This window comes from Penicillium arizonense, assembly GCF_001773325.1.
Source record: "Penicillium arizonense strain CBS 141311 chromosome Unknown PENARI_contig012, whole genome shotgun sequence".
Taxonomy (NCBI): Eukaryota; Fungi; Ascomycota; class Eurotiomycetes; order Eurotiales; family Aspergillaceae; genus Penicillium; species Penicillium arizonense.
In genome coordinates, this window is record NW_019173289.1 from 691,050 (window position 1) to 716,988 (window position 25,939).

The following is a 25,939-nucleotide window of genomic DNA, read 5'->3' on the forward strand; positions in this document are numbered from 1 at the left end:
CTCAGTCTCATCTAGATATTAGCATGCTTTAGATGAATACTTGTATATCTTCTAAGCGGCAGACTCCGCCAGATCGGAACTTCTAACCGATGCGGGGCATGAGGGGAAGATAAGAAAAAGCAACATCTCCATCTGAACTAACAGGAATCTCTTCGACATTCCCAATTCGTCTCTATAAGATCTCCCATTGCCGACTGGGCACCAATTACCCCGGCCACATCTAACCTAGTCACACAAATAACATCACCAGCCCAACCCACCTCGTAACCCAATCCAACTCCTAAAGACTCAACACCGTCCTACATCAAGCACACACACCAAACAAAAGCCTCCAACAATGTCCGCTACCAAACCCGCAACATCCGAATGCCGCTTCTCAACGCGGATCTCAATCCGCTGGCTCCCAGACCCGCCCTCGGAAACAACAGATACAATCGTCATGTCCGTCAAAGACTGGTATCTAGATCTACGAATGGAAAAGGAAACAGGCATGATTGACTGGGCGATTGCCGGACAGCGGATTATCGAGAGTCAAGATCCTTGTATGTACATGTATATCGGATATGTTATTCCGATGCAGATATCCAGTCGGGAAAGTATGAGACATATTCTAACCTCCGCGCAGTACGAGTATCCTTTTCCCACGAACTTGACTCTCACGATGCATTTGAAAGTGTCGACTGTGGTACCTTTGTTTCCTTGCCTAATGGCGATGATCTCGAAACGGGTGTTATGCCTCGATCCGATTTACCCGGTGCGCCTGAGTGCGAGTATGAGGAGATCTGGAGGGAATTGCCGTTCAGGAAGGGGCCTGAAGGGGGCAATGGGGGTATTTCTTGGGTTCTTGAGTCTGATAATGGGGATATCTCTGGCTCTGATCGCGAAGGGGAAGTGCAAGTTGTTAAGACTTTCCTTGGGCGCATTTGGGGTACGTATTTGGCGTTACGGCAGACTCAGACTCATGTGCGAATGAGGGATCCATCTGGTGCGCTGGTCGTTAAGAAGTCTGGTGCTGGTGTTACTGCTAGGAGGGAGGAGTGGGAGTCTGTGTGGAAAGAAAAGTATGTTGTTGGGGAGGTTGCTGGGACTTTGCCTTCTATCGTAGATGGGTTTGCTGGCGAGGAGCGTTGGAAGGTAGGGGACAAAGTGGACGTTAACGGGGAAAGGTATATTGTTCGGGCATTTGAGAATTTGGGGCTTTCGATGAAGTTATAATTTGAGTATTTACAGCTTTTACCCAATTACAGTATGCAAGACAGCCTCATTTTAGGTCTTGCAGATCTTCAGATCTTTGGACCAAAGGAATAGAAAGAAAAACAAAAGATGGCGGGGGTATATGTACGCAAAAAAAGTAACATTGGATGATCATCTTTGGATCTGTCACTTTTGTAGAATGGATGATCTCCCTTGCATTCTCGAGCTGCAGCTGAGGTGACACATCCTTAGAAAAATCGACGGATTATCGTTCTTAACTTGCCAAAGAATGTTTTCTCTAAGCCTGCCAAATCCAAAGACAGCATCTGCAAATCCCGGAACTCGTGCAGTCCAATACGCCTGACCCATGGCCGCTGTAAGGAACCTGTGGAGATTTCTCCTTCTCTGGATGATATTCTCACCATGTTATGCATTGGAGGCAAAGGAAAGCCTGACCAAGTGTTTTCAGTCGGTATGAATTCTAACCCTGACAATCCTCGAAACACAACGGCTGAAATGTCCCGATAGCGGCCAGATCTCTGCGCCCCTGTTTTGAACGTGACTCACTATGAAGAGGGCAATGTCACTCCAGGGTATATATTCATTTCTCCGTATCACCTTTCCAATTACAAAGACGGTCCATACATCTACAGTCACACTGGAGTAAGTCATTCATTATCTAGGTATACCGGTCTATCATCATACATTTCACTCACAAATTATACAGGAACTAGTGTGGAATGGCGCAGAGGATAATGACTTCGCGAATAACTTCCATCCCTGTCATATTGCCGGCCATGACAAGCTGTGTATGACAGAGTTGACACATATAGATGGCATCAAATCAACAGGATCGGCTATTGTTCTAGACAGAGATCTACATACGACCGAAGGAAAACGAGACTCGACTGAAATCCAAGCTGGCAGAGATTCTGACATTCATGAATTGAAAATCGTCGAAAACGGAACCGCCGTTTTGACAACATGGATAATGACCAGACCGTGGGATCTTTCACCATACGGCGGACCAGCGAGTGGATTCCTGAGGACGACTGGATTCCAAGAAGTCGACATTGCATCTCAAACAGTCCTCTTTACCTGGGATCCGGCCGATTACATTGATCTCAAGGATTCGAACATGGAATTTGGATGGGGCCTCTATGGCGACGGTCTTACCCCCGAAACAGATTGGGATTTCTTGTATGTATTTTCGAGTCTTGCAGCATTATTCAATGTCCCAGCTAACATCTAATCAGTCACATCAACTCAGCCGACAAAACACAAGATGGGGGTTACTTGATCTCTGGACGGCACACAAGTACTATATACAAGATATCACCCCGAAACGGATCCATCTTGTGGAGACTCGGCGGCAATAACTCGGATTTTACATTCGAGCCCGGCTTGAACTTTAGTTCTCAACACCATGTCCGAGTCCGAGATGAAGATGAAGGAGGCATGACGATATCGTTGTTCAATAACGCGTTTGATAAACATCACCAGACAGCACTTTCATCATCTGGTCTTGTACTGCGCATCGATATGGATGCTATGCATGTCACTCTCATGCATCGATACTCTTCGCCTCGGGGTCTTCTTGTGGATAAAGAAGGCAGTGTACAGCCTTTGGAGAGTGGGAATGTTTTTATTTCTTGGGGAGCTGAACAATCCCTTAGTGAGCATATTTTGGACGGCTCCCGCGTGGTGTTTGAGGCAAAATTGGAAGATCCGACTGGTTATTGGTATCGTGCTTGGAAGGCTAATCTTACCACTGTGCCGACGACTTCTCCGGATGTTTATGCTATGTCTGAGGTTATTGGGGGTCCGACTGTTTGGTTTGTTTCTTGGAATGGGGCGACTGAAGTGCAAGGGTGGAAGGTTTATGCTTCGCGGCAGCAGTGGGGTAGGTATGAGTTTATCGGGCATTTTGAAAAACACGGGTTTGAGACACGGATTGAAAGTGAGGAGTTCTTTGCTTGGACTATCATCGAGGCTGTTGATGGCGCTGGACAGGCACTTCGCAATTCGTCGGTACCAGTTCGTACTTTCACTCGGGGTCGGAATCTACTCAGTGGACAAACAGTTATGAGAGACCAGAATACATCAACCGATAATATACCAACCAACAGCTCATGATCAAGGTGAGAATTTCGGGCACAGTTCTGGGCAGATTTGGCTGTTATTTCGTATCTGATAGGCCAATATGAAGACAAATCTATCAACTCAGCATAAGAAATCAAGTAGCCACAATCCATTATAAATCTATCAAACAACCAGCAATTCCAACCAAGACAGAAAAAGACAAACAAGAACAAGAAACAATGAGTTATATATACCTCCGTACCCGACCAATCAAACACCCAACAAACAAACCAAACACACAAAAACAGAAAGCGGTAAACCCCCCTCCCCACTCTCCAAACCTATAAATATTCTTGAGTCACAAAAACTTCCTTCCCTCCCCAAGCGCCATCCCCACCAATGCTGCGTTTCTTTGCTACACACGACGGAGCTTCGCGCCCGTCCTCGGGACGTCCTGGGTCCAGCCCAGGCCGCCCGAGACCCCTTGCAAATGAGAAATTCGGAGGAATCTTCAAAACCCAAACCCGCGCCGTCGTTCTTCATTGCGCGTCGGCGCCGGTCCTGCCCGCGAGGGCCTGGTGTGATCCTAGAGCGACCTAGATCACTTTTACCACACCTGCACTTGGCATCAGAAACATCGGGGGGATGGAAAAGAGGCCTTGCGGTCTCCTTTCTTGAGCCCCATGGGAGAGTCGGTGCGGAGATTGTGTGTGATGACACTTTAGTGCAATACGCAGCATACCTTGCTCTGCTTTCTTCCATTGGAGGGGAGTGGATGGTATCATTCGATTCCGATCATTCTGGTGGGGATGGCGCTTCACTTTTTTTTTCTCAGGTCAGTTTTTTACGATGCTCCCCTTGTTCCCGGGGAGTGCTGGAAAGAGTTTTTTTTTGGCGACCTTGCTGATTTGTGGGGTTGTTGCCCATGTTCCTTGAGGTTTTTAGGGGTTCCCTTTTGACACTGGGCTTTGGTCGCTAGTGGTGGGTGGATTGGATTAAGAGGCATTGGGGTTAGATACTAGTGAAATACATTTTATATGCCTGCCGAGTTATCTTGTAATATCCTCTGTGCCGTTTCTATTATTTTAGAATATGTGAAAGTACTCTGAAGTGGACGTGAATGTTTTGAAAAGGTTGGCGATGTCGAAACCTCGACCGCTGAATTGTGAATTATCGTGAAAGTCTTGGTATCCCCCCATTGTCTGGGATGCAGTGAAAGAACTATCCTCACTCTGTTCTCTCCATTATCATAGAGTTTCATTTTAGCATATCCCATATCCCTCCATGAACCTCGGATGGTTTGTTTACTCTTCGTCACCGATCTGTGTTGACACCCCGCGTTAGCTGGATTACCTATGAGACACTGAAATACAAAACTTACCTTGGGAGCCAGGTAGAACCGCAGGTGGCCACTGCCGAGACCGTACTCGACAAGGAGCGGCACCTCCTGGGACAGGTGCAGCACCACAGACGAGGACAGGTTGGAGGCCTTGCAGAAGTTGACGAGGTACTTGAGGGAGAAGGTCAGGGCGACGGGTTCGGAGAGGGAAATGGCGACATTCTGCTCGGGCTTGTCCACATTGGTGTGCTGGCGGATGGTGACGGAGCCGTTACCGATGTCACCCTGGCAGGAGAACTTGACACCCTCCTTGCTGGCCTCAATCACGACTGCGGGGGCTTGGTTAGCTAAAGGTCTTTTTCTCTGCCAGCCTGACTTGGCAATTTTTTTCTCGAGTGATATATAACGCACCTGACTCAGAGAGCGCGTTGAGATCTCTGCAAATGCGCTGGAACTCGGCAGAGGGCATCTCGACAGTAGCAGCGTACTCGGTCTCGGGGATGGCCAGGTGCTCCTGGTCAATGTCCATAAGCTTGATATCGTACTCGCTGAGGCGGTCGGTCTCGGCGCTCTCGAACATCAGGTTAACGGCATCGGGCGAGTCCTCGGCCTTGAGGGTGAGGATGTCTTCGTTCTGGGCGGCGCGGAGGACCTTGGTCAGGGAGAGCAGGTTGATGCCGAGGGCGATGTTACGGTCGCAACGGTAGGGGGAGAAGCCCTCAGCGCGGAGAAGCATGGAGACCAGGGCAACGTGGGAGTTGTCCATGGCCTGGAGAGCGATGCCGGAGTCATTGCAGTCGAAGTTGCAGTCCTGGACGAGGTCCTTGATGGCGTCGACGACCTGGCCGCAACAGTCAGTATTTTGTTCGTCGTGGGTTTGGGGACACCATATCACATACGCGCTTCAGAAGGCTGGCCTGTTCCAAACGAGCTTCCAACACTAGAAGGAGGTCAATTGATCTGTTTTTCGCACAAAAGAATCTCTTTGATTTTGAAGCTGGCGGACTTACTCTTGTCGGTATTTGTGTGTTTTAAGGGTCGTAAAAGGAAAATGTGAGGGTATTTCTGAACGTAAAAAGGATGTTAGAGGGGATGGGGGCGAAGACAGTGGAAGGGTATGTATTTGGGTGAAGGTGAAAGAGGCAGCAGTCTAATATAAGGATCGCGTTCGGGGGTGGGGAAGAAACGCGGTCAGTCGCGTTTGGCGATATGTCCCTTTTGGGTAAAGTTTGATGCCTCAGGTGGCAAGAAGGCAAGGCATCCCTCCATTTTATACATCCCTATAGGGGCGACCCTAGACAATTTCTACTTTCACTGTAAAGAAATAAGAATGTTTACACAAGTACCTGCTGTAATATACAAATAGTCATCTGATGCTTGTCAATGCTGACATGCAAAGAACAAAACTCCATCGCCAGAATCACTGTACAGACAGAATAATAGCTAGTAATCACACAAAAGAAACAAGAAAGAAAAGATCAGTAAAGAGCTAATCGCAAAAGAAAACCCAATAAAACTCCGCTGTCGCCGGTCCCGTCTATATATGTTGTGGGTATCAATTTGTGACTTCCAGCTGCTAGCGCTGGTTGTGGTCAAACCTGCCGAATGGAGTGAAAGAAAGTAGAAGGTCCTGTCAAAGGAATCAAGCAAACGATAGAGATCACAGCCTTGTCTAGATGCTGGTTACCCTTTTGGAAGAGTTGTTCCCTGGTCGTTGCTTGATCACCATTTCCAGCTCCTTAAGCATATTAGTATTTGCATCGACCTTTTCCCGAGCAGTCGCCTGTCTGGCACGGTCTTCTCGTACACGTGCAAGACGCTCATCTCGGGTCAAGGACACACGCTTGTTTCTTGATGCAGGAAGGACAACGGCTTCAAAAATCTCCTCGTCATCATAGGTTTGGGTCAGGTCCGGCCGGCCCTCGCCATTCAACGCTTTGAGGGCATCGGTTGGGCTGCCCTCGACTGCCGTGGAACCTCCCAGGCTAGGAGTGGGAGACATGGGCATCAACAACGTACTTGGTGGCCGCGAGCGGCCCAGAGTACTAAGTCGGTCTTGATTGACCAGTGCAGCCTTGCCGGATTCCCACTCCTGAAGAAGGGCTCTCAGGTCGCTGCCAACCGAGTCGTATTGTGCAAGGAGAGCAGCTTCATAGTCAGCAGAGTCTGGCCGCTCAAGGCTGGCGTGTGACTCCTCGCTGACAATGTGCATTTTGGCATGCAAGGCACGGACCCCTTGAGACAAGGAACTGAATCGTCGAATTTGGGCCCGTAGATGATCCTTACTTGGCGACGCGGAGGCGGATGGCAATGGCGATGGAGGAATATTGTCACCTGGGAGAGTTAGCTAGCTTCAAGTCATTACTGGAGTTTGATACACACGATCTTCCTCATTCAGGATAGCAGTCATCTTTAACATGCTGTCTCCAGTCACTGCCGCGAGCTCACGCATCTCTTCAACAGCTGAACTCCATCTCGCTATGTCGGAGCCTCCACCATCGGCACTAAGAGCCAACAAACAACATAAAACGCTCTTCCGCACACTGTAGAGTTTCCCAAATAGATCCCTGAGGGCGCGCAGCGAGTATTGGTCATCATTTGTTCGATGCGATAGGGACGATTCAATTGCCCCAAGTTCCTCCAGTCCAATGTCATAAATGTCGTAATATTTGGCGAGGTCGGCCTCGTCAGTAAGCGGACGAAGAGTGTTCTCAGATCGAACGTATCGCTCGAGCATTGAGTAAAAGCACTCTGAAACCGTTCTGCGCAGTCTCAAGCATCGGCGCGTTTGTACTTGATCCTCGAGTCGACTGATAGGGGGCAGGGGTGTGCTTCTATAGATCTGGTTAGTTTTTGTAGTGGTCCACATATAGTTGACAGCCTTACATCCGATAGCCCCGGGAAACAAGTTCAACCTCCTGTATGAAAACAACAGAGGCCGAGGCCGCTGAATCAAAGCCCTGCGCATTTCCAATAAATGTGCCAGCTGCGTCTACAGCTTGGTGACGGAGGTATTTCAACCATTGCCGTTTCGCAAAGGCGTAGAACAAGACACCAAGAACCGGAACAAGGATCAGGAGCACTCCAACCTTTTTAGGATTTAGTCCCGACCCTGTCCTCGAACGACTCCAATGTAATAACCAAGCAATAGAGAAAGACGTGCAGGCCGTGACAATGGCACCTTGTATACCGAATGTTGTAGATAATGAAGGGAGGGCCGTGGGTTGTGTTGCTGAGAGGACATCGGAGGCGGAGGTGTAGGAGGGGGCGCTGTGCTCGTTCAGTAGCTGCGATGCGACAATCACGTAACCAAATTGTTCCAAAAATCGTTCGTTGTCGCTGCGCGGTAGTCGGACGTTCAAGGCAGACTAGAAATGAGGGGTTTGTGAGCGTGGCGGAAGTAACCCAAACTGGAGAGGGGACATACCGAGCAAGCATCATACAGTTTACCGGCAAATTCGCTCTGCGGTGTACATCTGAGATCGAGGGGCTTCGGAAGCTTGTTGCGAACGCGGGTCTGGAATTTGGAAGCCCCTCGAGGGGCAAAGTTCAAAGCAGTGGTACGATCATCATCGCTCTGGTTCTCCTCCACCGGCCAACTCTCCTCGTGTCCACCTTCGCCTGGCGCGGATGTCAGTGGGTTTGCATTCCATAATTTGGGTGAGTTTGACGAACCTTCGAGGTAGTCGGCCAAGGGCGAGTTCTCATAAACGAGTGATTCCATGTTGAGGGATCATGCCGTGGGGAAAGGAGAGCGGAGAAAGCGAAACGGTAACGTGAAACGGTAAGGCAGGCGCTTATAAAAAGGCCATACCGTAGAAAAGACGCCTGGCACACAAGATCTCGAGAACTGTGTCAGAAGGCAATGACTAGGGCCACGTTGAAGCATGTCCGGGGAAAGGAGGTCGCGGTCACGAGAGGCTAATTTAGGCCAGACCCACCTGCCTGTTCCTGGTGATTTCACCACATGTAAGGGCGTTGACGTGGGAGATTAAGCAGGATATATCATATGCATAACTAGATCTATTCCTTACATCTACAAGTTGTAAACTACTCATGCCGATAGGGCTCGCGTGCCGCAGTATGCAAGCTATCCGTGGATTTTATGCCCACCCTTAGTCAGAAACATGCAAACATAACTAAGGGATCTGCATTATTCTAGAAGGGCGATCATGTTCTTTTGTTCTTTGTTCTTTTGTCTATTTTGTTCTATTTTGCTTTCTGTCGAATGTATATGAGTATAGGAAAATCCTTATCGCCAGCTGAAACCAGCATTCAAGCGTATAGTTCTAGGCAGAAATCACCAGAATCACAAGCTATCCCTGTGCATAGATAGTAGTTGGTAATCAACCCCGCTCGCCAAAACGGCACCCCTTATTGGTCAGTATATAAAAACCACCGGTGTGCGTTAGCCTTCCTTCATTGAGGAAACCTTGGATTGTGGCACTGTGTGGCACCTATTAGATCTGAGGTCCAACACAGTATTCATTTAGTGGGCTCGGAGAATTGTGAAATAGTTCGGAGAAAATAAGTTGAGGTAACAAGTCTCCAAGTCTGACTATCGCCCCTATATCTGATTGACACTCCCAATGTTTCAGGACTATACGCCAAGGGTCAGCCCCAATATGTCAACCAAAAGCACCCAGTCAGGATGGGGTGACTATCTAGCTGCTAGAAACGCCGGACTACCGTGTCTTCCGGCGGTTACGCAACTCAGCCCAGAGGTTGTGCGAATCATGGGCGGAAACCCTGGCGACATGCAACTACAAGGAACCAACACATATCTGGTTGGAAAAGGCCGGGACAGAATCTTAGTAGACACGGGTGAGGTTTGTGAAATTGCCAGCCAAGCTATTGATTAATAGGCAGTTTAAGTTAACCTTGACTGACAGGGCTGTCCAATATGGCTCAAAACCCTGGTCGAATACCTTGACAAAAACCAGCTGAAGATATCCCATGTACTGCTGACGCACTGGCATCCCGATCATGTCGGCGGTGTTCCGGCGTTACTTGCTAAGTACCCTGAGCTTACCACGGCTGTCTACAAGGCAACCCCTGATCGGGGCCAGAACCCAATCAACGACGGTCAGACATTCGTGACTGAAGGAGCCACGCTGCAAGCTTTATTCACACCTGGGCATAGCAAAGACCACATGTGTTTTGTCATGGAGGAGAACGGAGCCATGTTCACAGGTGACAATGTCCTGGGTCATGGAACCAGCGTGGCTTTGGAAGACCTAAAAACATACATGGAAAGTCTACGGATTATGACACATGATATGCGCGCCGGGGGCCTTAAAATCGGATATCCTGGACACGGCGCTATGATTGAAGATCTGTCAGCTAGCCTCATGGTTTACACCAGACACTGGGAAATGAGGGAGAAAAGAGTACTCGCTGCATTTGCCGAGGGCAACGGCATGGCAATGTTGACGACGCGAGAGGTCACAGCGAGTATCTACGGGCCGGGGATGGACGCTTTGGCCGGACCGTCCATAATGCATGTTTTATTGAAACTACACGAAGAAGGAACGATTGACTTCACTGTGGTTGGGCAAGAGAAGAAGTGGTTTATGTAGATAGATACTCATGACTTACATAGAATTTCTATAGACTACCTGTTCAAACTTTGCCCACTCTCACGTACCTAGGCCACCCGTGGACGAACTTGCATCAATTGTAATCTGCTGCAACCTCCCCCGCAAAGAACTAGCCAGCGAGGTGAGAATACCCACCGGTAACTCTGAACCATTGCTGAAGCCATTTGTCCCATTCCCGTGGTTATACCCCTCAATAAACTGCAAAATGACCTTCGCGACTTCAGAAAGTTCCCCCAAAACCAAACAAGCCCCAGTTTCGGATTCAGACCCAATACTGGGAGTATCCCAAGGCGTTATTGGACTCAGTACCACATCACGGGAGTAGTCTCTCCTTAGCATCGCAATTGACACAGTATGGATATCAATGATACTCATACATATAGCAGAAACGAGCATTCCCACTTCAGCCCGCCCGGAGCATGAACATGCTAAAACTGTACATAGGCGGTCGATGGCTGCACCTATGGCTTGTGCCGTTGCGCTGAGGAGAATGTCGTCTGGTGGGTTTGAGCCCCTGAGTTGCGTGGCGGAGACTTCTAGCAATGAAATTAGATCCAAGGCGACCAATACACAGTCTGGATCTGAATTATCATGGCTGTTTGGGGCTTCTAGTGGCGGCCGTGCTGTGCTGGATGTGCCGGGCTGATCGATTGGGCTGATTGAAGGTGAGCTTTCGGGATTCACCTCGACTGGTTTGGAAGATGTGCAAAGGCGGGAGTAGAGCTTAACGCTCTCATCTATGAAACAAGTTGTTGTTGGGGCGTTTTTCCGTCGATGTGATTTTTCGGTGGGATTTTCTTCTGAGATTGACCCTTTTGGTCTATATGGTCGGCCGACCCGTCGTGCTGGGCTATAGAAGCAAGTATACCCTAGCTTGTCGCAACGTGCACAGGAGGGTTTCCCCTTTGTGCAGCGCACCTTAGAGGAAGAGCATCTATCGCAAGAATCTTTAAGCTTCGGGCATGGTGGTACCGGTCTCGATGAGAGTGAAGGCCGAATACGATGGTCGCTCATGTTTTCTGTCCAAGTGGGTATTGCCTGATGCTAGATCCCCGTTAGTTTTGGATTTATTAGAGGGACAAGCTCATTTTCATACTGATCGAATGATTTTAGTCTGTTTCTTCGTGGTTTATCCACTCCCTTCAACGTCAGCGATGGACGGAGATAGACAAAGCCGAGAAGTGATTGGCATGTTCCCGAAAGCTTCTAGCCATTTATTATATATTATTTTATGTCGATTTTAGGGAAAAGCAGGAATCTCATGCAGTAGGAATGAAACCTTGTGTCGAATTCCCGAAATTTCGTGTCGTATCCCCGAAGCCTCACCCCTCTGCATGCTAAATCTCAAATAAGCACTAACTTCTTGGAGATATTCCATGGAGAGACACTCCACCCCACCTTCGGTTAGGGCCGACTGTGAAATTTGATCCTATACGGAGTCTCCGAGGAAAGATCAAAAAGCGCAGATAAAAAGGTCTTGCGTGCTCTACTTGACTTCGTTCAGATTCGTAAGCATCAGGTATAGGCAAGAGATGTGTAATTTGTATCATCCAGAATTGACAAGGGTGGGTCCACAGAAATGAAAATCTCCCGCGATCATACAGTAGAACGCCTGATATTACCTTCAATTGGTGGAATAGCGTTATTTCCATGTATTCGGATCACGCTGGTTTGACATTGTTATGCCATTCTCTGCCCCAAAGGCCTAACTATTGAGGCTCTAGTCTAGATCAGCGAGCCACGGGAAGGGGATTGATGGTTTCCATGGTTGAGAATGGTTATTTTAGCCATACATGGGCACAGAAAACGATCGTAGAATAACAGGGTCAGCAAGTTGAATGCATTAGCGTAAGGTGGCCTACATGAAAACCTCGCAATCTCCTACACGCCCCCACCCTCCAACTTATTTGGCCAGGATGCCATCCTTCGATGTACGTTCTGCTAATCGCCTTTCCCGCCAGAACGAGTACCGACTTAGTCTCCGATTCAATCCCTTTCATTGCTCTGGGTACAATCCTCGGGGCGTGTTCTACGAGGTCTGGTCACACTAACCAGGCTACAACGCAATGGAAGTCCTAGGTCCAAACGATGATCTATGCTTCCACAGGGCGCCAATTTCTTTCCCTACTCCTCCTGAGAATAACGACTGGGATTTAATATTAGCGCAATGTCAAGACTACGATGATAGACCGTCGGTGGAGATATCCGCCAGTGACAGGTTATATGCAGACTCACTATTAGACCAAGATCTTGATCTAAATGTCAATCTCAATCCTGATTTATGCCTGGATCCCTTCTTATCCACATCATCTCTTCCAACTGGCACTGTTTCCGACCTCTGCTCTCTTACAACACAACCAAATTGCAACGGCAATAACTGCTATCGTGAGCCGATTCTAGATTGCTTCACGCTTCCCGCCCATCTCGCCAACCCAACAGCTCCTCAAAGCCTCACAACTCCCCCCTTTGAAGTCCCAGAACCAGAACTGTCTCCATTGACAACACCCCCAAATCCAACCACGCCGGGTCTATGCCTAACCCAAAACCGCCCTCTTTGCATTATCACCGCAACACAATCCCTTCGCTCACTCCATATCCCCCAGATCAACTGCCTATCCCGCCAAAACGGAAGCCATAGTCAAAACGAACACAATTCTCCACGCATGTCTGGCTCAGTCCTGAAATGCAACAAAGATGCAGAAATGGCAGTCTGCAGTATGCTGCAATGCGGATGTGCCCTCCGCCCACAGAACCAGCTAGTACTGGCAATCATATGTTCGCGTCTAATTTCATGGTACCGTGCAATGATCCGCACTTGCTTCTTGAACCGCCGAAGTCAGCCAGAGGAGAACCAACCTAGTGAGAACTTCGCATCACCAGAGAAGGTCGTCCAGCAACCTGTGACAATCGGAGATCATTCAGTCGACGACCAGGCGCTGGGATGGACTATCCAAGCCCAAGTCACGCTGGGTGAGTTGCGGCATATGCAGCGCTTGGTCGAGACTCTCTCCGTTCGTATTCGGGAAACGCCCAATATGCAGCCAAATGGAGATTTGGACTTTGCGGCTGATGCACAGGTCCCGTCGGTTGAACTTCCGGGTACTGCGCATGATCGCATGGTGGCGCATATGCTGGAAGAGGTTCATGCGGCTAAGGCTGATTTGACCTCGGCTTGGATGAAGGTATAAATTTTGGTTCGTTAAGTTTGGTGAGAGGGTATGCATATAGATGGACATTGGCATTTCAACAGCCTTGTGATGGGGTTAATAGTTCACAGTTCCTGGTAAATATCGTTCAGTTGTTGAGACTTGAAATCGGTACATTTTCTGGCTCAAATTTCTTGTTTTAGCCTTTCGTATTTTGCAAAGGTAGTTGGTTGAAGATGAGGATGGCTTTGTAGAAGAAGTGGGAGGGCCTATTGGTCATGATTCATTCTGAGGTCTGTTGAAGGGTGACTTGGGGCTTGTAAAGCCGCTGAATGTAGCTCGGGGAATTACACTCGCTGGATTTGGAAGGCGTCGGGGAATTAATGGTCTACGGGCATCACCGGTGTTGTGTGTAGGACAACATCATGTCCCTATCCAGAACCCCTTCTTTTCTTCCGAGTTGTCAATGAGCAATTAAATATTCTCTGCATTGTATACTGTCTCTTTTAATCAGTAATGTTGTCGGCTCTAAGATTACATTATAGCCCATCATACCCTTGGAAAGGATCACTCCCCTTGATACGTATTGAAGACCAGAACAGAGAATATAAGGAGATATAGCCCAAAGAGCGCGTCAAAGGAAGGAAGAGGTCGTTGTAATCCATTGTTGGTATCGGTATGTGTGCAGTGGCCTTTGCCGCAGGCAGTGGGAGCTGGATGGCTTGTTGTGGATGAGGCCTTGGTTTCCGAGCAAAGTTTCTTCGGACAAAATCCATAATAGCATGCAAAAGAGCACAGTCCTTCGTAACTATCATCCCCGTTCTTCGGGTAGCCTTTGTCTTTGGTAGCCTTTGGTTTCTCTTTGGGAGCACCCATGGCAGTGCAGTAGCATGTGCCGAGTGGACAATAGCCGTATTTGCAGGTGAATTCACATAGCTCTGTGAAGTTTGATGATCCAGCCCCCTCGATGCAGGTTTGCTCGGATAATGACAGCTCTGGCGAGACTGAGTCTATGGTGCTTACTGATGTTGAGCTTCCTACCCACGCATTTAGATTGGCGAGGTCGCCAGTGCATTCCTTGGTCAGAGATCGGCCTTTGACGGATACAGTCTCTTTTCCATTACGTAAAATAGTGACAGTAGTTTCCCCGAGGTGCTTGGAATCGTAGTCAAAGCTACCGTGGTAGACGCCAACACCGCCATCTGGTTCAAATTCCCATTTTGTATCTTTTTCGTCGCCGCCGATACTCACCCTGACTGAAGCATTTGAAGCTAGAAGTGCCGAAAAGAACAACTTGTCCGCAATCCAAGTATCAGCATCCTCTTCAACTTGGAGCTGGGCTGTGAAGCCAGTGGTATTTCCTTCACCGCAAGAGATCCGAGGTTGTGTCCGATACCAAACAACGAGGCTTTCTTCTGTCACAGAGGCTGTTCCTTTCTTGTACAGATCAATAAGATATGGGAGCTGTAGTCTCCAGCCATCGTGTGGCATCCCTCGGGCATAGTTGTATGGTGCCTTCCCCGCTGTGAATACTCCATAGCCCTTTTCGTTAAGCGGTCCGATATAATGCGACTCGCCGTAATCGTTCCAAGAAATTATCTCAACCCACTCGGGGTTGAGGAAGCTAACCTCCACCCATCGATCATACCACAAGTCGTCTCCGTGGCATACGAAGTTCTTGTCGTAGCCAGGCATATTAGTATAAAACCACGGAGAAGCCGGCATCATGTATGGCTTCCCAACATCTCCAAGGCACTGGAGATATGCGGCATCCACATAGGTGGTCATCCGTCGAGAATCTGTTGGCCAGGCAGCCCACGAGAACAAGCCGTCAACGACGCCTCCTGCGAGTTCAAGGGCAGAGTTGGCTGCTACGGAGGACCAGTCGGGGACGAAGAAACAGCCAGTTTGATTCTTGATCGCAATCCAATCATCGGCGTTCTCAGTTCCTTCAAATGTAGATACGAAAGGTTTCTCATCGTGGCGATAATAAGCGGAGCTCGGGGCGTATTTCTGCAGCATGCTGATGACCTGTGCCTTTGGCCAAGCTCCATTGCCGGCGTAGTCAAAAGAGAAAAATAGATGAAAGCCAAGGTTTTCTGCCATAGTGAAGGCATTTGTAACAGACTGTTCATTTGTCTGCACACCATAAGCCATGTTGAGTGCAAACGCATCGATGTGAGCCTCCTTGGCGAGGGACATGTCTTGCCTCCAATCTGAGGATCCATATATTCCAGTGTTTGCCATCTGATGAGATATTCACTGGTTAGAAATGCTTCCATAAAGAGAAGTCATGCTTACCATAAAATGCGCAAACACTGCCTTACTGGAGGCCTGCGACGCTAGACTTAACAGTCGGAAGAGGATGACCAAATTCCTTTTTACGGAGAATTTCGTCAACTCCATGATGATACTGGGTAAGCTCTTTCCTCTGCAATGAAGATGACTTAGCGCAAGTGAAAAAAAAAAAAAATAGACAGAAGAGTCAGCTCAGAGAGGATTCTAATGTACATATACCTACCGCTGCATGAGAAGCCAACTCTCGCAGGTGATACCTGCTGTGGAACAGTAGTACGTACTATGGCTTGTTATAACTCTTGAGAGTGTTCCAGTAGACTGCTGTGGGAATTATGTCTACCACAATGCCCTCTGTATCCGGATACTAAATCCCAAAGGTTCATATCTTGTAATCTATGCCACACTATCCGAGATCTCTGAAGCTAATTTTACAGCCATAAAGGTCTCAAAGTACCAAGCCTGTCCGTCTTCCAACCTCCTTGAGAGGATGTAACCTTACTCGACAAGGCGAGTTACAAGAAGGTCCGGAGAGACCTGATTCGGCAAGACAAACATTGTTTTGCACTGGGCATGGGATGATCCGGAATATGCGCCATTGTGCCCGTAGATTAGTGTGATGGCAAGGAAACGTTACACTCACCACGGCAACTTTGTACATCGGTGCATACTCCCCATTTTTTCGGATGTCTGGATTTAACGTGTCTAATTCCAACGTGATAAGAAAAGACGAAGTATCCCCGTTTAGGATCAGATGTCTTGATTAGACGTCTTATCAACATACATACTTGAGTTGTTCTCGCGCCAAGGTTTGATTGGTGAGTAACCGACATTGATTGTTTCTGGTCTGGTTTCCAAACAGACTGGTATGTTTTAATTCTGATTGGAGGCAATGTATGACAAGATCCTTTCTTATATCTTTTGTTTCTGCAATATGTTCTTTCCCTACTTCTAGTCGAAAGTAAATGGTCTATGTATATCTACATGTCAATATAGACTAAGCTCTGTGTTTTCTCCTATCTCAGCGACGGTATAAATCGCCATTAGAGACACACTTTTGGTCTATTCGGAGCTAGCTGGACACTGCATCACGTTTTGGATGGGACAAACGTGCCGCCGTTAATGTGCAACTTCAGGCCTAAGACTGCGCGCAGGTATCACACCCATAGTTGACAAACCCAAGTTCAAATCTGACTATTGTCATAATAAATAAATATTCTGCGGAGATAGTTGCATAGTTGAACCACCATATGAATTGAACTCTGCTTTATGTCATGGAAAATCCGGGATCATACTAGACAATATCCTGAAACCGTGGGACTAACGCGTGATACACAAGATATATGTGGTGTTTATGATTTAGTGCCCTGTCACAGAATTGAGTTGCGATCAGCTAATAGAGATGCTCTCTTCTTGTAGCCCTTGTCAAGCAGATTAGGAATATCAGTCCTCACATTGTTCCTACTATTTAATCTCATTGAATAAGTCCAATATACAAGTCGTCATTCTGAAGAGATTGGGTTAAAAGTGTCGAGCCCCTGGCACCTTGTCACGGAACGGTGCATACAATCATGCCCAGTTGCGGCAAACGGGGTGCTAGGATCTATGAGCACGGCAGTTAGTCAAGGCATTATCTGTTAACTCTACGTAGACTCTGAAGTAGCAATGTATATCATATATTCTGCTGCCGCATGACCTAGAGATACTGTGAAGTGCAACATTGGGGGTAGGGGGCGGTTATTGGAGAATTGAATAGCCAAAAGCTTGGGATAATACCATCGAAGCAAACAGAGGATTACAATGTGAACCTAGAAGGTTAATTGTTTGCATGGTCGCCCTGCTGCCCTAGGGCAGAAGTCCGGACCTCATACTATCCTGTGTTTCTCCGATTTTCCTCCTATCCCGGTTAATCACGAACTTCCTCTTCCACTGCCCTGCAACCTCGATATTCCATTTGCTCTATTCTGGACGCATCTGCCCGGCTTCTTCAACACTCTTCCAAGGTCACGTGTAAATATAGAATATCACGTGATGTTTGGCTCCACCCCAATGCTGACATAACGATAGTTGCCCTGGACAACTGCACGTCAACAACGGATCTTGGAGTATTCGACTGTTCCAGGCACGCGATCCTCGATCGATTGACTTGCATGCAGTACATACAGTCTATATGGGTGCTTGTTAACATCCCATTTAACCCCACCATCACGTCCCCCCGTTGAAGTCGATCCCTTGATTGACTTCACCGCTTCTCTGAACATCAAACACAGTTTACATACCTCGCCAGACATTGCAAATACATACTATCGCATTCCTATGTGCCCATAAGAAAACATACTTTTGCCTCCAAGGACAACTTGGCACCATGTCTGGTTTCCTGAATGAAGCTCTGACCCCCTGTCCATGGAAGTCGGGGTCTGCAAGATTCAGCGAGCCCAATAGTGGAAGTGACACATTTGATAGCCTGTTGGACGAGACACTTTTTGAGAACACAGGAGAGATCGAGTTCACAACCGAAGTACGCGCACCGGTTTTGACGGGTACGCGTCCTCGACGCGCGAATAAGACAAAACCAACATTCCATATCCGCGAAGAAAGTGAAGATGCGTCTGTGGGTCGCGAAAAGCGACGACGAACTGCTGAAGTCACCCGGTCATCAGTAGGCCGCAAGTCGTCGCTGCTTGCTCAGCCAGCTCAACGATTTCGCCCAACCGTCAGCTTTACTCAGGAGACGAAAGAGGAGATACTGGCACAGCCCAAGGTTTCAGGTGTTGGGGCCAGAAATAAGAACAAATCCTCGACAATACTTGGTGACAAGGACCCAAACAAAAAATCTGCGGGGGACCCTCTGAAGAAAGGCGTTCGGCGCAACACTGTCTACATCCCTCCTGATGACACTACGGTCCCCAGCGTGTTCATGGGTCTCTTCAGTCCACTCAAACAACAACCTGGGTCTTCCAAGTCACAAACATCGGAAATCTATGAAATTAATACCTTTGAGTCACAAATTGCCAAACGCCAGGCACGGAAGTCTTTGGCGGCGTCTGCCCGACGAGCACCACTGCAGCAAAGCTTAAAGGTTCCCCAGGTGGATTTAACAGCACCTGATATCCCTGGAACCGGTGGCGGCAAAGAGAATCTACCACCTGGGAAGTTTACGCTCCCTAAGGATAAAGACGCCAAATCCGATGATATTCCACCAAAGCCAAGGGTCGCTCGGCGCAGAGAGACAAACGCCACTGCAAACCGAACCCCCGCAACCAGACAACCTCGATCCACGACAGTTGCCACCGCAAATCAAACAACAACCAGGCACAGAGGGGGACAAAAAGAGCCACTGAGAAGAGTGGCGTTTGGTGAAACACAAGGAAATGCTGCCAAGGCTCCCAAGGAGCAGGTGAGACGTGCAGTGCCACTCGGTGCCCGAGCAACTCCTTTGCCAGACAGGCTGGGTGACTCTAAGTCATCTCAGAACCTCTGGATTGGTCACATCAATTCCACGCTCAGGGAAGCGAACCATCGGTTCTCGTTGCTTGCAGAACATATTACGGAGCCAGCTTTATACGAGGACAATTGGCTGTCGCACCAGGAGACTGTAATTGGTCAGCTTGTCAATGGACTGTTTGAATATTCGGATCCCCAGTTGACCAGCTACGATGCCAATGCTCTTCGATTTGACCTGCTCAATATCTACCACACCAAACCATTTATAGATCTCTACAAACGCCTCCAAGGCTCCTTGTCTTGTGGTGCTCTGAGGATCCCCACGGAAACCCTCACTCGAGGTACACGGCTCCATCAAGACCTTGGTGTCAAAAGAAGATTCCTGGATATCTGGATCCAATCTTATGATCTCCGTGCATTGGTTCCAGCCTTGGAGACTGTCGTTGGTCGGCAAATCTCCGACGATTCGACTTGGCTTGTGGATGGTCTCAATGACGGTCCAGGAAGCGCATTTTCGAAGAAAATGGTCATCAGAACGGTGGAAGAATTCTTGAAAACATTTTTGCTTCGCAATGAAGATATTGATCAATCCACAATCAGCTTCAATGACCGTGCGGTTGAAGGGAATGCAAAGATTTACCACCGCGTTGTTCTGCGAAGCATCATGCTTGTTGCCCTGTTGGACAAAGGCAAAGAGTGTCTTGGGGCTACTTTTCCTCGCCGGCTCTTTCAGCCCTCTTCTGACTTCAAATCTTCCGCCGATGTCTTCCGAGCTTTGTTGCGCCTACTGATTCCATCTTGTGGTGATATTAATAGGCTGCTTGCCCACCTGAACTGCCGATTATCTCACAAGCAGCATCAGTTGCAAGAGTACAATTACAAGATCAACACCATGGCCGTCGATTTCCGAGATGGCGTGCGGCTGGCTCGTATTGTCGAGCTTCTTCTCCTCTTACCACAGCATCTGCAATCTGACCCAGATGCATCTACTCAGGTATCTCTGCCTACAGGCGAAGTCTTTTCACTGACCGAGGGCCAACCCGACTTGCCTCTGTCTCAGCATTTGAAATTCCCTTGTGTGAGCCATGCAGTCAAGATCTTCAATGTCCGCCTTGTCCTCGGAGCTCTGGCCTCCCAGAAGGGTGCGGCCGCGGTTCTTGATAACATTCAGGCTGAGGACATTGTGCTTGGCTACCGCGAAAAGACCATCGCCCTGCTGTGGGCTTTACTCAGCAAATGGGGGCTTCCAGGCCTCGTTGACTGGGATGATGTCCGCAAGGAAATTACCCGCCTCAAGCACAAGGCTGTTACCCAGCTTGGCTATGAAGCAGTCAAAGACGAAGCTTGGTTCTTGGATAAGGAATCACTTGGTGACGAACATTCAGACCTTCTACAGCAATGGGCAGGCATTCTAGCAGCCCTGCAAGGACTTCGTGTAAACAACCTGACCACAAGCTTCGCGAATGGAAAGGTCTATGGGAGCATCATGGACGAATACGAACCATACATTGTTGGGGGTATCAGCGAAAGTGATAAAACAAATCTCCGTTTCAGCTCCATGTCGTTGGAGTCGCGTCTCAAGCAATTGGGGTGCAGCTCGCAATTTGGTAAGCAAATTGGTGCCATACTTCTGTTACCGGGCTGATACTAACGTCGTTTATTAGCATGCCTTGTTGCCCCAGGTACAACATCGCACATCCTGAACTGCGATACGACCCTTGCGGCGCTGGCGTTCCTCTGCTCCCGCATGCTTTCCGCATCCAAGCGTGCCCGAGCCGCCACAGCCATCCAACGCGCCTGGCGCTTCCACATGGCAAGGAAAATGCAGCACCGGCGTGAGGTCGCTCGAGATCTCGCAGAGAACTGTGCTGCCGTTGTTCAAGGCCGGACGGAGATATTGGGGGCAGCAGAGGTCATCACCCGGTGGTGGCGGGAGATCAAATCCCACAAGCAGCGAGAGCAGACCCTGCAACGCAAGGCTTTGCGCAAGTTTTCTGGTCGCCAGAGCCTCGGGCTTCGGGGCCTTCGTCGGCTCTGAACGAGCTTTACTTTCCTTTAGTCTTCTTTTTATCGATACCCCTGGAGCGTTTCTTACCATCATTTGATGTATTCTTACCGTGATTCATTTTTTTATCACCTGCCTGTTATGGGTAGGCAGATGATTTGAGCGAGTACATACCTGAACATGAACGAGTTTTGTTGTATACTATCCTATCTACTCCTCTCTATGTAACTTATGCAACCCTATGTTTGCACAGTTTACGGTCCCATCATAGTCCGTCCCATGGGGTCCCATCGCGTATGAAACGGGGTTCAGGACGTTATTGCCGTGAACCAGGATTATAATGCTTATAAAACAGGTAATACTTCTTCAAGCGGAAAGGTATTATTATACATATATTTTGCAAGTCATCTATAGTGGATCCTTGAGATGAATCACCGGATCCATACTCCCCATATCGGACGTCCCATCCACGTCTTGCCTATTACTCTCCATATCGGTGCTCTCCCGACTTGTCGAAGCCATGGCATTAGCCCCCTTTGATATCGTTGACGCCGCTTGATCACTATCAAGCTCTCGAAAACCGGTTTTCTTTCCCCGCATTGACTGTAGGTGGTGGCTGGATCCGGCGTAGGGCTGCGAGTTATATTTCGAGGTGCCACTCTTGGTAGTACTGCGAAGGCCTTGCACGAGTGGATTGAGGAGTGGGAGAGAGCCGCAAATGATAGCCACATCGAGTTCGAGGCAAGTCCAGATGGATTCTTTGGCGCTAGATGCTGCTTGATATTAGCTGCGTTCCTAATATGCGCTGGAATGTGAACTCACAGGCAAGATCGGTGACTTGAAAATTGCGGAATTCAATAAGGCGCATTAGACTGAATATACAGACGCTGCCAACTGTCAGTAAAAGGGAGGGGCTTTTTGTTATGTGGAGGGGGGCTTTACAGTCCACCGAGAGAAAACACGATCATTAACGCGATCTTTTGCCGAGCGTTGATCTTCAAGTTCCAGAACACAGGAAGAGGAAGACAGAGAATGATAACGTCTTCAATCAATGCAATCGATCCCATGGTCTGGAAGAATTGAACTTGTCCCTTCATGCAGTGTCCGTCCAAGTCTTTATTGTAGTAGTATTGCACCGGTGTGCATTGGAAGGTATTGACCAGCAGCGCAGTGATGGCCCATAGGGTGATGAATACCATCAGGCAGTAGGAAATAATGGTGTATGCACGGATGGAGCCGAAGAGACGTTTAATAAAGACGACGATCGAGATCTTAACGAAGGCCATTGACGGGGCCCAGAACTTCTGTATCATCCAAGATCCCTGCGCAAGATATTGTTAGATTTCCCATACTCGTCTCAAGGTCGTAGTCGGGTAGGTCAAGACATACAAATTGAATGCGCATCCGTTCCTGTTTGGGGAGCGATGCGACCGGCAGACCGACGCCATTGAAGGCGGCTTTGATAGTTAGGATCTTAATCTTAATATCCCGGCGAGAGGAAGGGGGGAAATGCTCACTGTCTATCACAAAAGCTGTAGCACAGTAAGAAATAATCAAACCGGCACCCATTAGATAATCTTCCAGCAGAAGCCCTAGGGACTTCAGCCGCCTGCAGTAGAGGCGTAACAGGTAGATGATGGTCGCCACCGCAGCCCCAACGATCGGCACAATAGTGAGGACATTTTTCCAATATGCATGCACCTTGTTCGCCATTCTTCGGAATGAGAAAGATAGAAAAACATCTAATCTCTGAGATCCGAGACCCAAGACCGAGGGCTAGATTAAAGGGGTCATGATATTATCACACTCGTATATATTAATGCAAACTCAAGCTTTGCGCGCAAGAAGAACTCTAAAAGTCCGAGACCGGGCCTTCTCGACGAACAGGATGATCGGCATTTTACCATGTAACCATCGGTCGTGGTAGATCCAATGGTGAGCAGACAAACTTGGCTCCTTTGGGGTTCGGTTTGGATGCTGAGGTCACCGGGAAAATTCTGTTTCACCCATTCGACCTATTTCGGAGTGGAACATACCAAATCCTTTTGCGCCCAAACGCCGAGAGAGATATAATGCATTAGTCTCACAGGTTAAGTGTGGTTTAATCCAGCAGCCAATCATATAAGACATTCGGCGGTCACTTGCCTAAACCAGCTCAAATCCCAACTCTGAAGATATTGGCCCCCATCTTGATGAAGTTTAGTTTCTCTTAGTGTCTCCTAGACCAAGGTTAGAGAATTCTCGCTGTTTAATTGAGCTTTCCGTTTCAAATTCGGAACAATTGCGCCTTTGTGATCTTTCATTCACCATCGCCAAGTATGGTGCTTAAGTTGTCCGGGGTGGCCCTGTTGGCCTTAGTAAGCTATACCGTTGCAAAGCAATGCACTTTGGATAACTTCAATGCAACCGTTGGAGGACATGTCCAGCCTCTCACTCCTTTCTCCTTACCCTGCTTCTCCAGCTACAATGGCAACCCGGTGGCTCGCGATGATGCCGCCTGCGCCGTCATTCAGGCGAACTACTCGGACCCATGGCTGCGGACCAACTCTCCCAGTGGCTATATGAACAATCAGGATGAGATGTGGGCATCCGATCCCACCGATCAGTGCCTCCTTGACAGCAGCGACCCCACGGACCCCCTGGCGTACGCAGATGCCGACTGCCGTCAGGGCAACCTACCCTCTCACTATCTCGAAGTACAGAGCCCGAGGGATGTGATTGAAGCTTTCAAGTTCTCCAACTGCTCTGGCAAGCAGCTCGTCATCAAAAACAGTGGCCATGACTATCTCACCCGCAGCAGTGGACGTGACACGCTATCCCTTTGGACCCGCAACCTGCGATCTATGCATTATAGTCCGAGCTTCACTCCCAGTGGCTCCAAAAACACCGCTCGATACAACGCTATCACTGTAGGTGCCGGTGTCAACTTCGACGAGGCGTATGCATTTGCGCAGGAGCACAGCGTCACCATCCTGGGTGGCTACTCAAGCACCGTCGGTGTCTCAGGCGGCTGGGTCCAAAACGGTGGCCACTCCATCTTGAGTCCCGTGTACGGTCTCGGTGTTGACCGTGTCCTTGAGTACAAGGTCGTCACCCCTGACGGGGTCTACCGCACCGCCAACGAATTCCAGAACCCCGACCTTTTCTGGGCCCTCCGCGGTGGTGGCGGCGGAACCTTTGGCGTAGTCCTCGAAAGCACCCACCGCGTCGAGCCTGCTATCCGCTTCGTCTCTGCCAATATCAAGTTCCCCGCCAACTCCACCAACATGCTCCCATTCATGGAGATCATTGTCAACAACACCCTCAAATGGAGTCAGGAAGGATGGGGTGGCCACATCACCGGTAACACCCTCGTCAACGTCTCTCCCTTGCTCTCTGTCGACCAAGCCGAGGCCTCCCTAGCAAGCGTTATTGCGTACGCGAGAGCAAACGGCGGCTCCGCCACCATTGAGGAGTTCACCTCCTGGTATTCTTTCTATGATAAATATGTCAAGACCAGCTCCGTCGCCGTCGGCGTCACTCGCTTCCCCGGAAGCCGTCTGATCTCCCGCTCCGTCTTCGAGACGGCCAAGGGCCGCTCAGACCTCATGAGCTTCTTTGAAACCATCCAGTCACTGGGCCAAACGCCGTACATCCCTGTTGTCGGACCGGTGTTGTACAACTACACCGAAGGCTCCACTAGTGCCGCTCCCGCCTGGCGTGATGCTATCTGGGAGTTGGGCTCTGGGGCTTCCTGGGCGTGGAACAGCACCGTTCCCACGCGCAAGAAGACAATCCAGTCCATTCAGAACACGACTGCCATTATTGAGGGCATCACGCCTGGCGGTGGTGCGTACAGCAATGAGGCAAATCTGTTCACGATCGACTGGATCGAGTCGTGGTGGGGTGACAATTATGAGAAGCTGGTGAGCATTAAGAAGAAGTATGATCCCTTCGGTTTGTTGAGTTGCTGGAAGTGTGTTGGCTGGAAGGAGTCGCAGGTTGCTGATTCCTCCTATGCTGCTCTTCTCTGATTCTGGAATCTCTTTGCCCATTTGATGTACCATATAGACTTTACACCATGTACATACGTACCATATAACTAGACTGAACAACCGCAATGCGGTTTTGGTTCACTGCGATATCAACAGTACAGACTTTGCCATTCCCCGAATTGTTGTCACTCGCCCAGAGTGGCGTATGAATCCTGCGTCAGCTCAAGATTTTATCCATTACTTCGACGTATCTATATGATTCCGCCACAGCCATCACACCTGCCCAGGTGGGCAACTCCCAAACAATGACATCATAGGGCGCACCAATATAACCACATCTTTTGGCCCATTAGCTCTTCATTTCTACAATCACAGCCATCTACTCCATTTCATCCTCTGTCCAAAATCTGAACCAAACGTCTCTTGATCAAATCCTCTCCTCTCCTCTCGATCCACACGCAAAGAAATCTACCATGCCGATCGACACTTCCTCTCAAGACAAAGGCGTCACGGGCGCAGCCAAGTTCGTGACCTCCACACTTGGAAACACAGTCGGTGGAGTTACTCGCACGCTTGGCGGAGTAACTGGCACTGCAGGTCGGGGTATTGGGGATACCATCACCGGCGCGACGGGAAGTACTGGCGAGCCGGTTGGAAATATGCTTGGTAGTGCGACTACTGGACTTGAGGATGGCGCGAAGCGGGTTGCTAAGGGGGTTGAAGATGCTGGGAAATGGAAATAAGGGATCGTTTTTGCTTTTTTTTCTTGGTATATAATTTGTTTGAGGCATGTAGTCCTCTCTTGTAACTATCCCGTCCTGGTTGCAACTTTTGCTTCTCTTTGAGTGGAGTTGCTTTCT

General features: G+C 48.9%; 9 protein-coding genes across 9 annotated transcripts; 6 read left to right on the forward strand and 3 right to left on the reverse strand.

Moving 5' to 3' along the window:
* Positions 1-337: 337 nt before the first annotated feature.
* PENARI_c012G11997 (uncharacterized protein) lies at positions 338-3,330 on the forward strand (the record flags this gene model as incomplete). Its single annotated transcript, XM_022633068.1, has 5 exons — positions 338-542; positions 626-1,134; positions 1,723-1,857; positions 1,922-2,394; positions 2,451-3,330. The coding sequence occupies 5 exons, from the start codon at positions 338-340 to the stop codon at positions 3,328-3,330; spliced, it is 2,202 nt and encodes a 733-aa protein (XP_022487210.1).
* Positions 3,331-4,580: 1,250 nt separating this feature from the next.
* PENARI_c012G05571 (uncharacterized protein) lies at positions 4,581-8,339 on the reverse strand (the record flags this gene model as incomplete). The annotated part of the gene is made up of 10 exons (XM_022632913.1): positions 4,581-4,598; positions 4,658-4,944; positions 5,027-5,456; positions 5,515-5,555; positions 5,626-5,680; positions 6,303-6,949; positions 6,998-7,449; positions 7,502-7,983; positions 8,043-8,236; positions 8,291-8,339. The coding sequence occupies 10 exons, from the start codon at positions 8,337-8,339 to the stop codon at positions 4,581-4,583; spliced, it is 2,655 nt and encodes an 884-aa protein (XP_022487265.1).
* Positions 8,340-9,240: 901 nt separating this feature from the next.
* PENARI_c012G09775 (uncharacterized protein) lies at positions 9,241-10,194 on the forward strand (the record flags this gene model as incomplete). Its single annotated transcript, XM_022633023.1, has 2 exons — positions 9,241-9,444; positions 9,508-10,194. 2 exons carry the CDS (start codon positions 9,241-9,243, stop codon positions 10,192-10,194), a joined length of 891 nt encoding a protein of 296 aa, XP_022487294.1.
* A 2,087-nt stretch (positions 10,195-12,281) lies between these two features.
* On the forward strand, positions 12,282-13,403 carry PENARI_c012G02221 (uncharacterized protein; the record flags this gene model as incomplete). The annotated part of the gene is made up of 1 exon (XM_022632831.1): positions 12,282-13,403. The coding sequence occupies one exon, from the start codon at positions 12,282-12,284 to the stop codon at positions 13,401-13,403; it is 1,122 nt and encodes a 373-aa protein (XP_022487234.1).
* Positions 13,404-13,928: 525 nt separating this feature from the next.
* On the reverse strand, positions 13,929-15,563 carry PENARI_c012G08024 (glycoside hydrolase family 71 protein; the record flags this gene model as incomplete). The annotated part of the gene is made up of 1 exon (XM_022632980.1): positions 13,929-15,563. One exon carries the CDS (start codon positions 15,561-15,563, stop codon positions 13,929-13,931), a length of 1,635 nt encoding a protein of 544 aa, XP_022487085.1.
* Positions 15,564-18,021: 2,458 nt separating this feature from the next.
* Positions 18,022-21,138, forward strand: sha1 (putative calmodulin-binding protein Sha1; the record flags this gene model as incomplete). Its single annotated transcript, XM_022632957.1, has 2 exons — positions 18,022-20,707; positions 20,765-21,138. The coding sequence occupies 2 exons, from the start codon at positions 18,022-18,024 to the stop codon at positions 21,136-21,138; spliced, it is 3,060 nt and encodes a 1,019-aa protein (XP_022487116.1).
* A 375-nt stretch (positions 21,139-21,513) lies between these two features.
* Positions 21,514-22,818, reverse strand: PENARI_c012G02709 (uncharacterized protein; the record flags this gene model as incomplete). The annotated part of the gene is made up of 4 exons (XM_022632844.1): positions 21,514-21,878; positions 21,928-21,992; positions 22,048-22,427; positions 22,495-22,818. 4 exons carry the CDS (start codon positions 22,816-22,818, stop codon positions 21,514-21,516), a joined length of 1,134 nt encoding a protein of 377 aa, XP_022487287.1.
* Positions 22,819-23,423: 605 nt separating this feature from the next.
* PENARI_c012G01443 (putative isoamyl alcohol oxidase) lies at positions 23,424-25,118 on the forward strand (the record flags this gene model as incomplete). The annotated part of the gene is made up of 1 exon (XM_022632810.1): positions 23,424-25,118. The coding sequence occupies one exon, from the start codon at positions 23,424-23,426 to the stop codon at positions 25,116-25,118; it is 1,695 nt and encodes a 564-aa protein (XP_022487107.1).
* An 86-nt stretch (positions 25,119-25,204) lies between these two features.
* PENARI_c012G04912 (uncharacterized protein) lies at positions 25,205-25,822 on the forward strand (the record flags this gene model as incomplete). Its single annotated transcript, XM_022632897.1, has 2 exons — positions 25,205-25,282; positions 25,433-25,822. 2 exons carry the CDS (start codon positions 25,205-25,207, stop codon positions 25,820-25,822), a joined length of 468 nt encoding a protein of 155 aa, XP_022487285.1.
* Between the last annotated feature and the right edge of the window lie 117 nt (positions 25,823-25,939).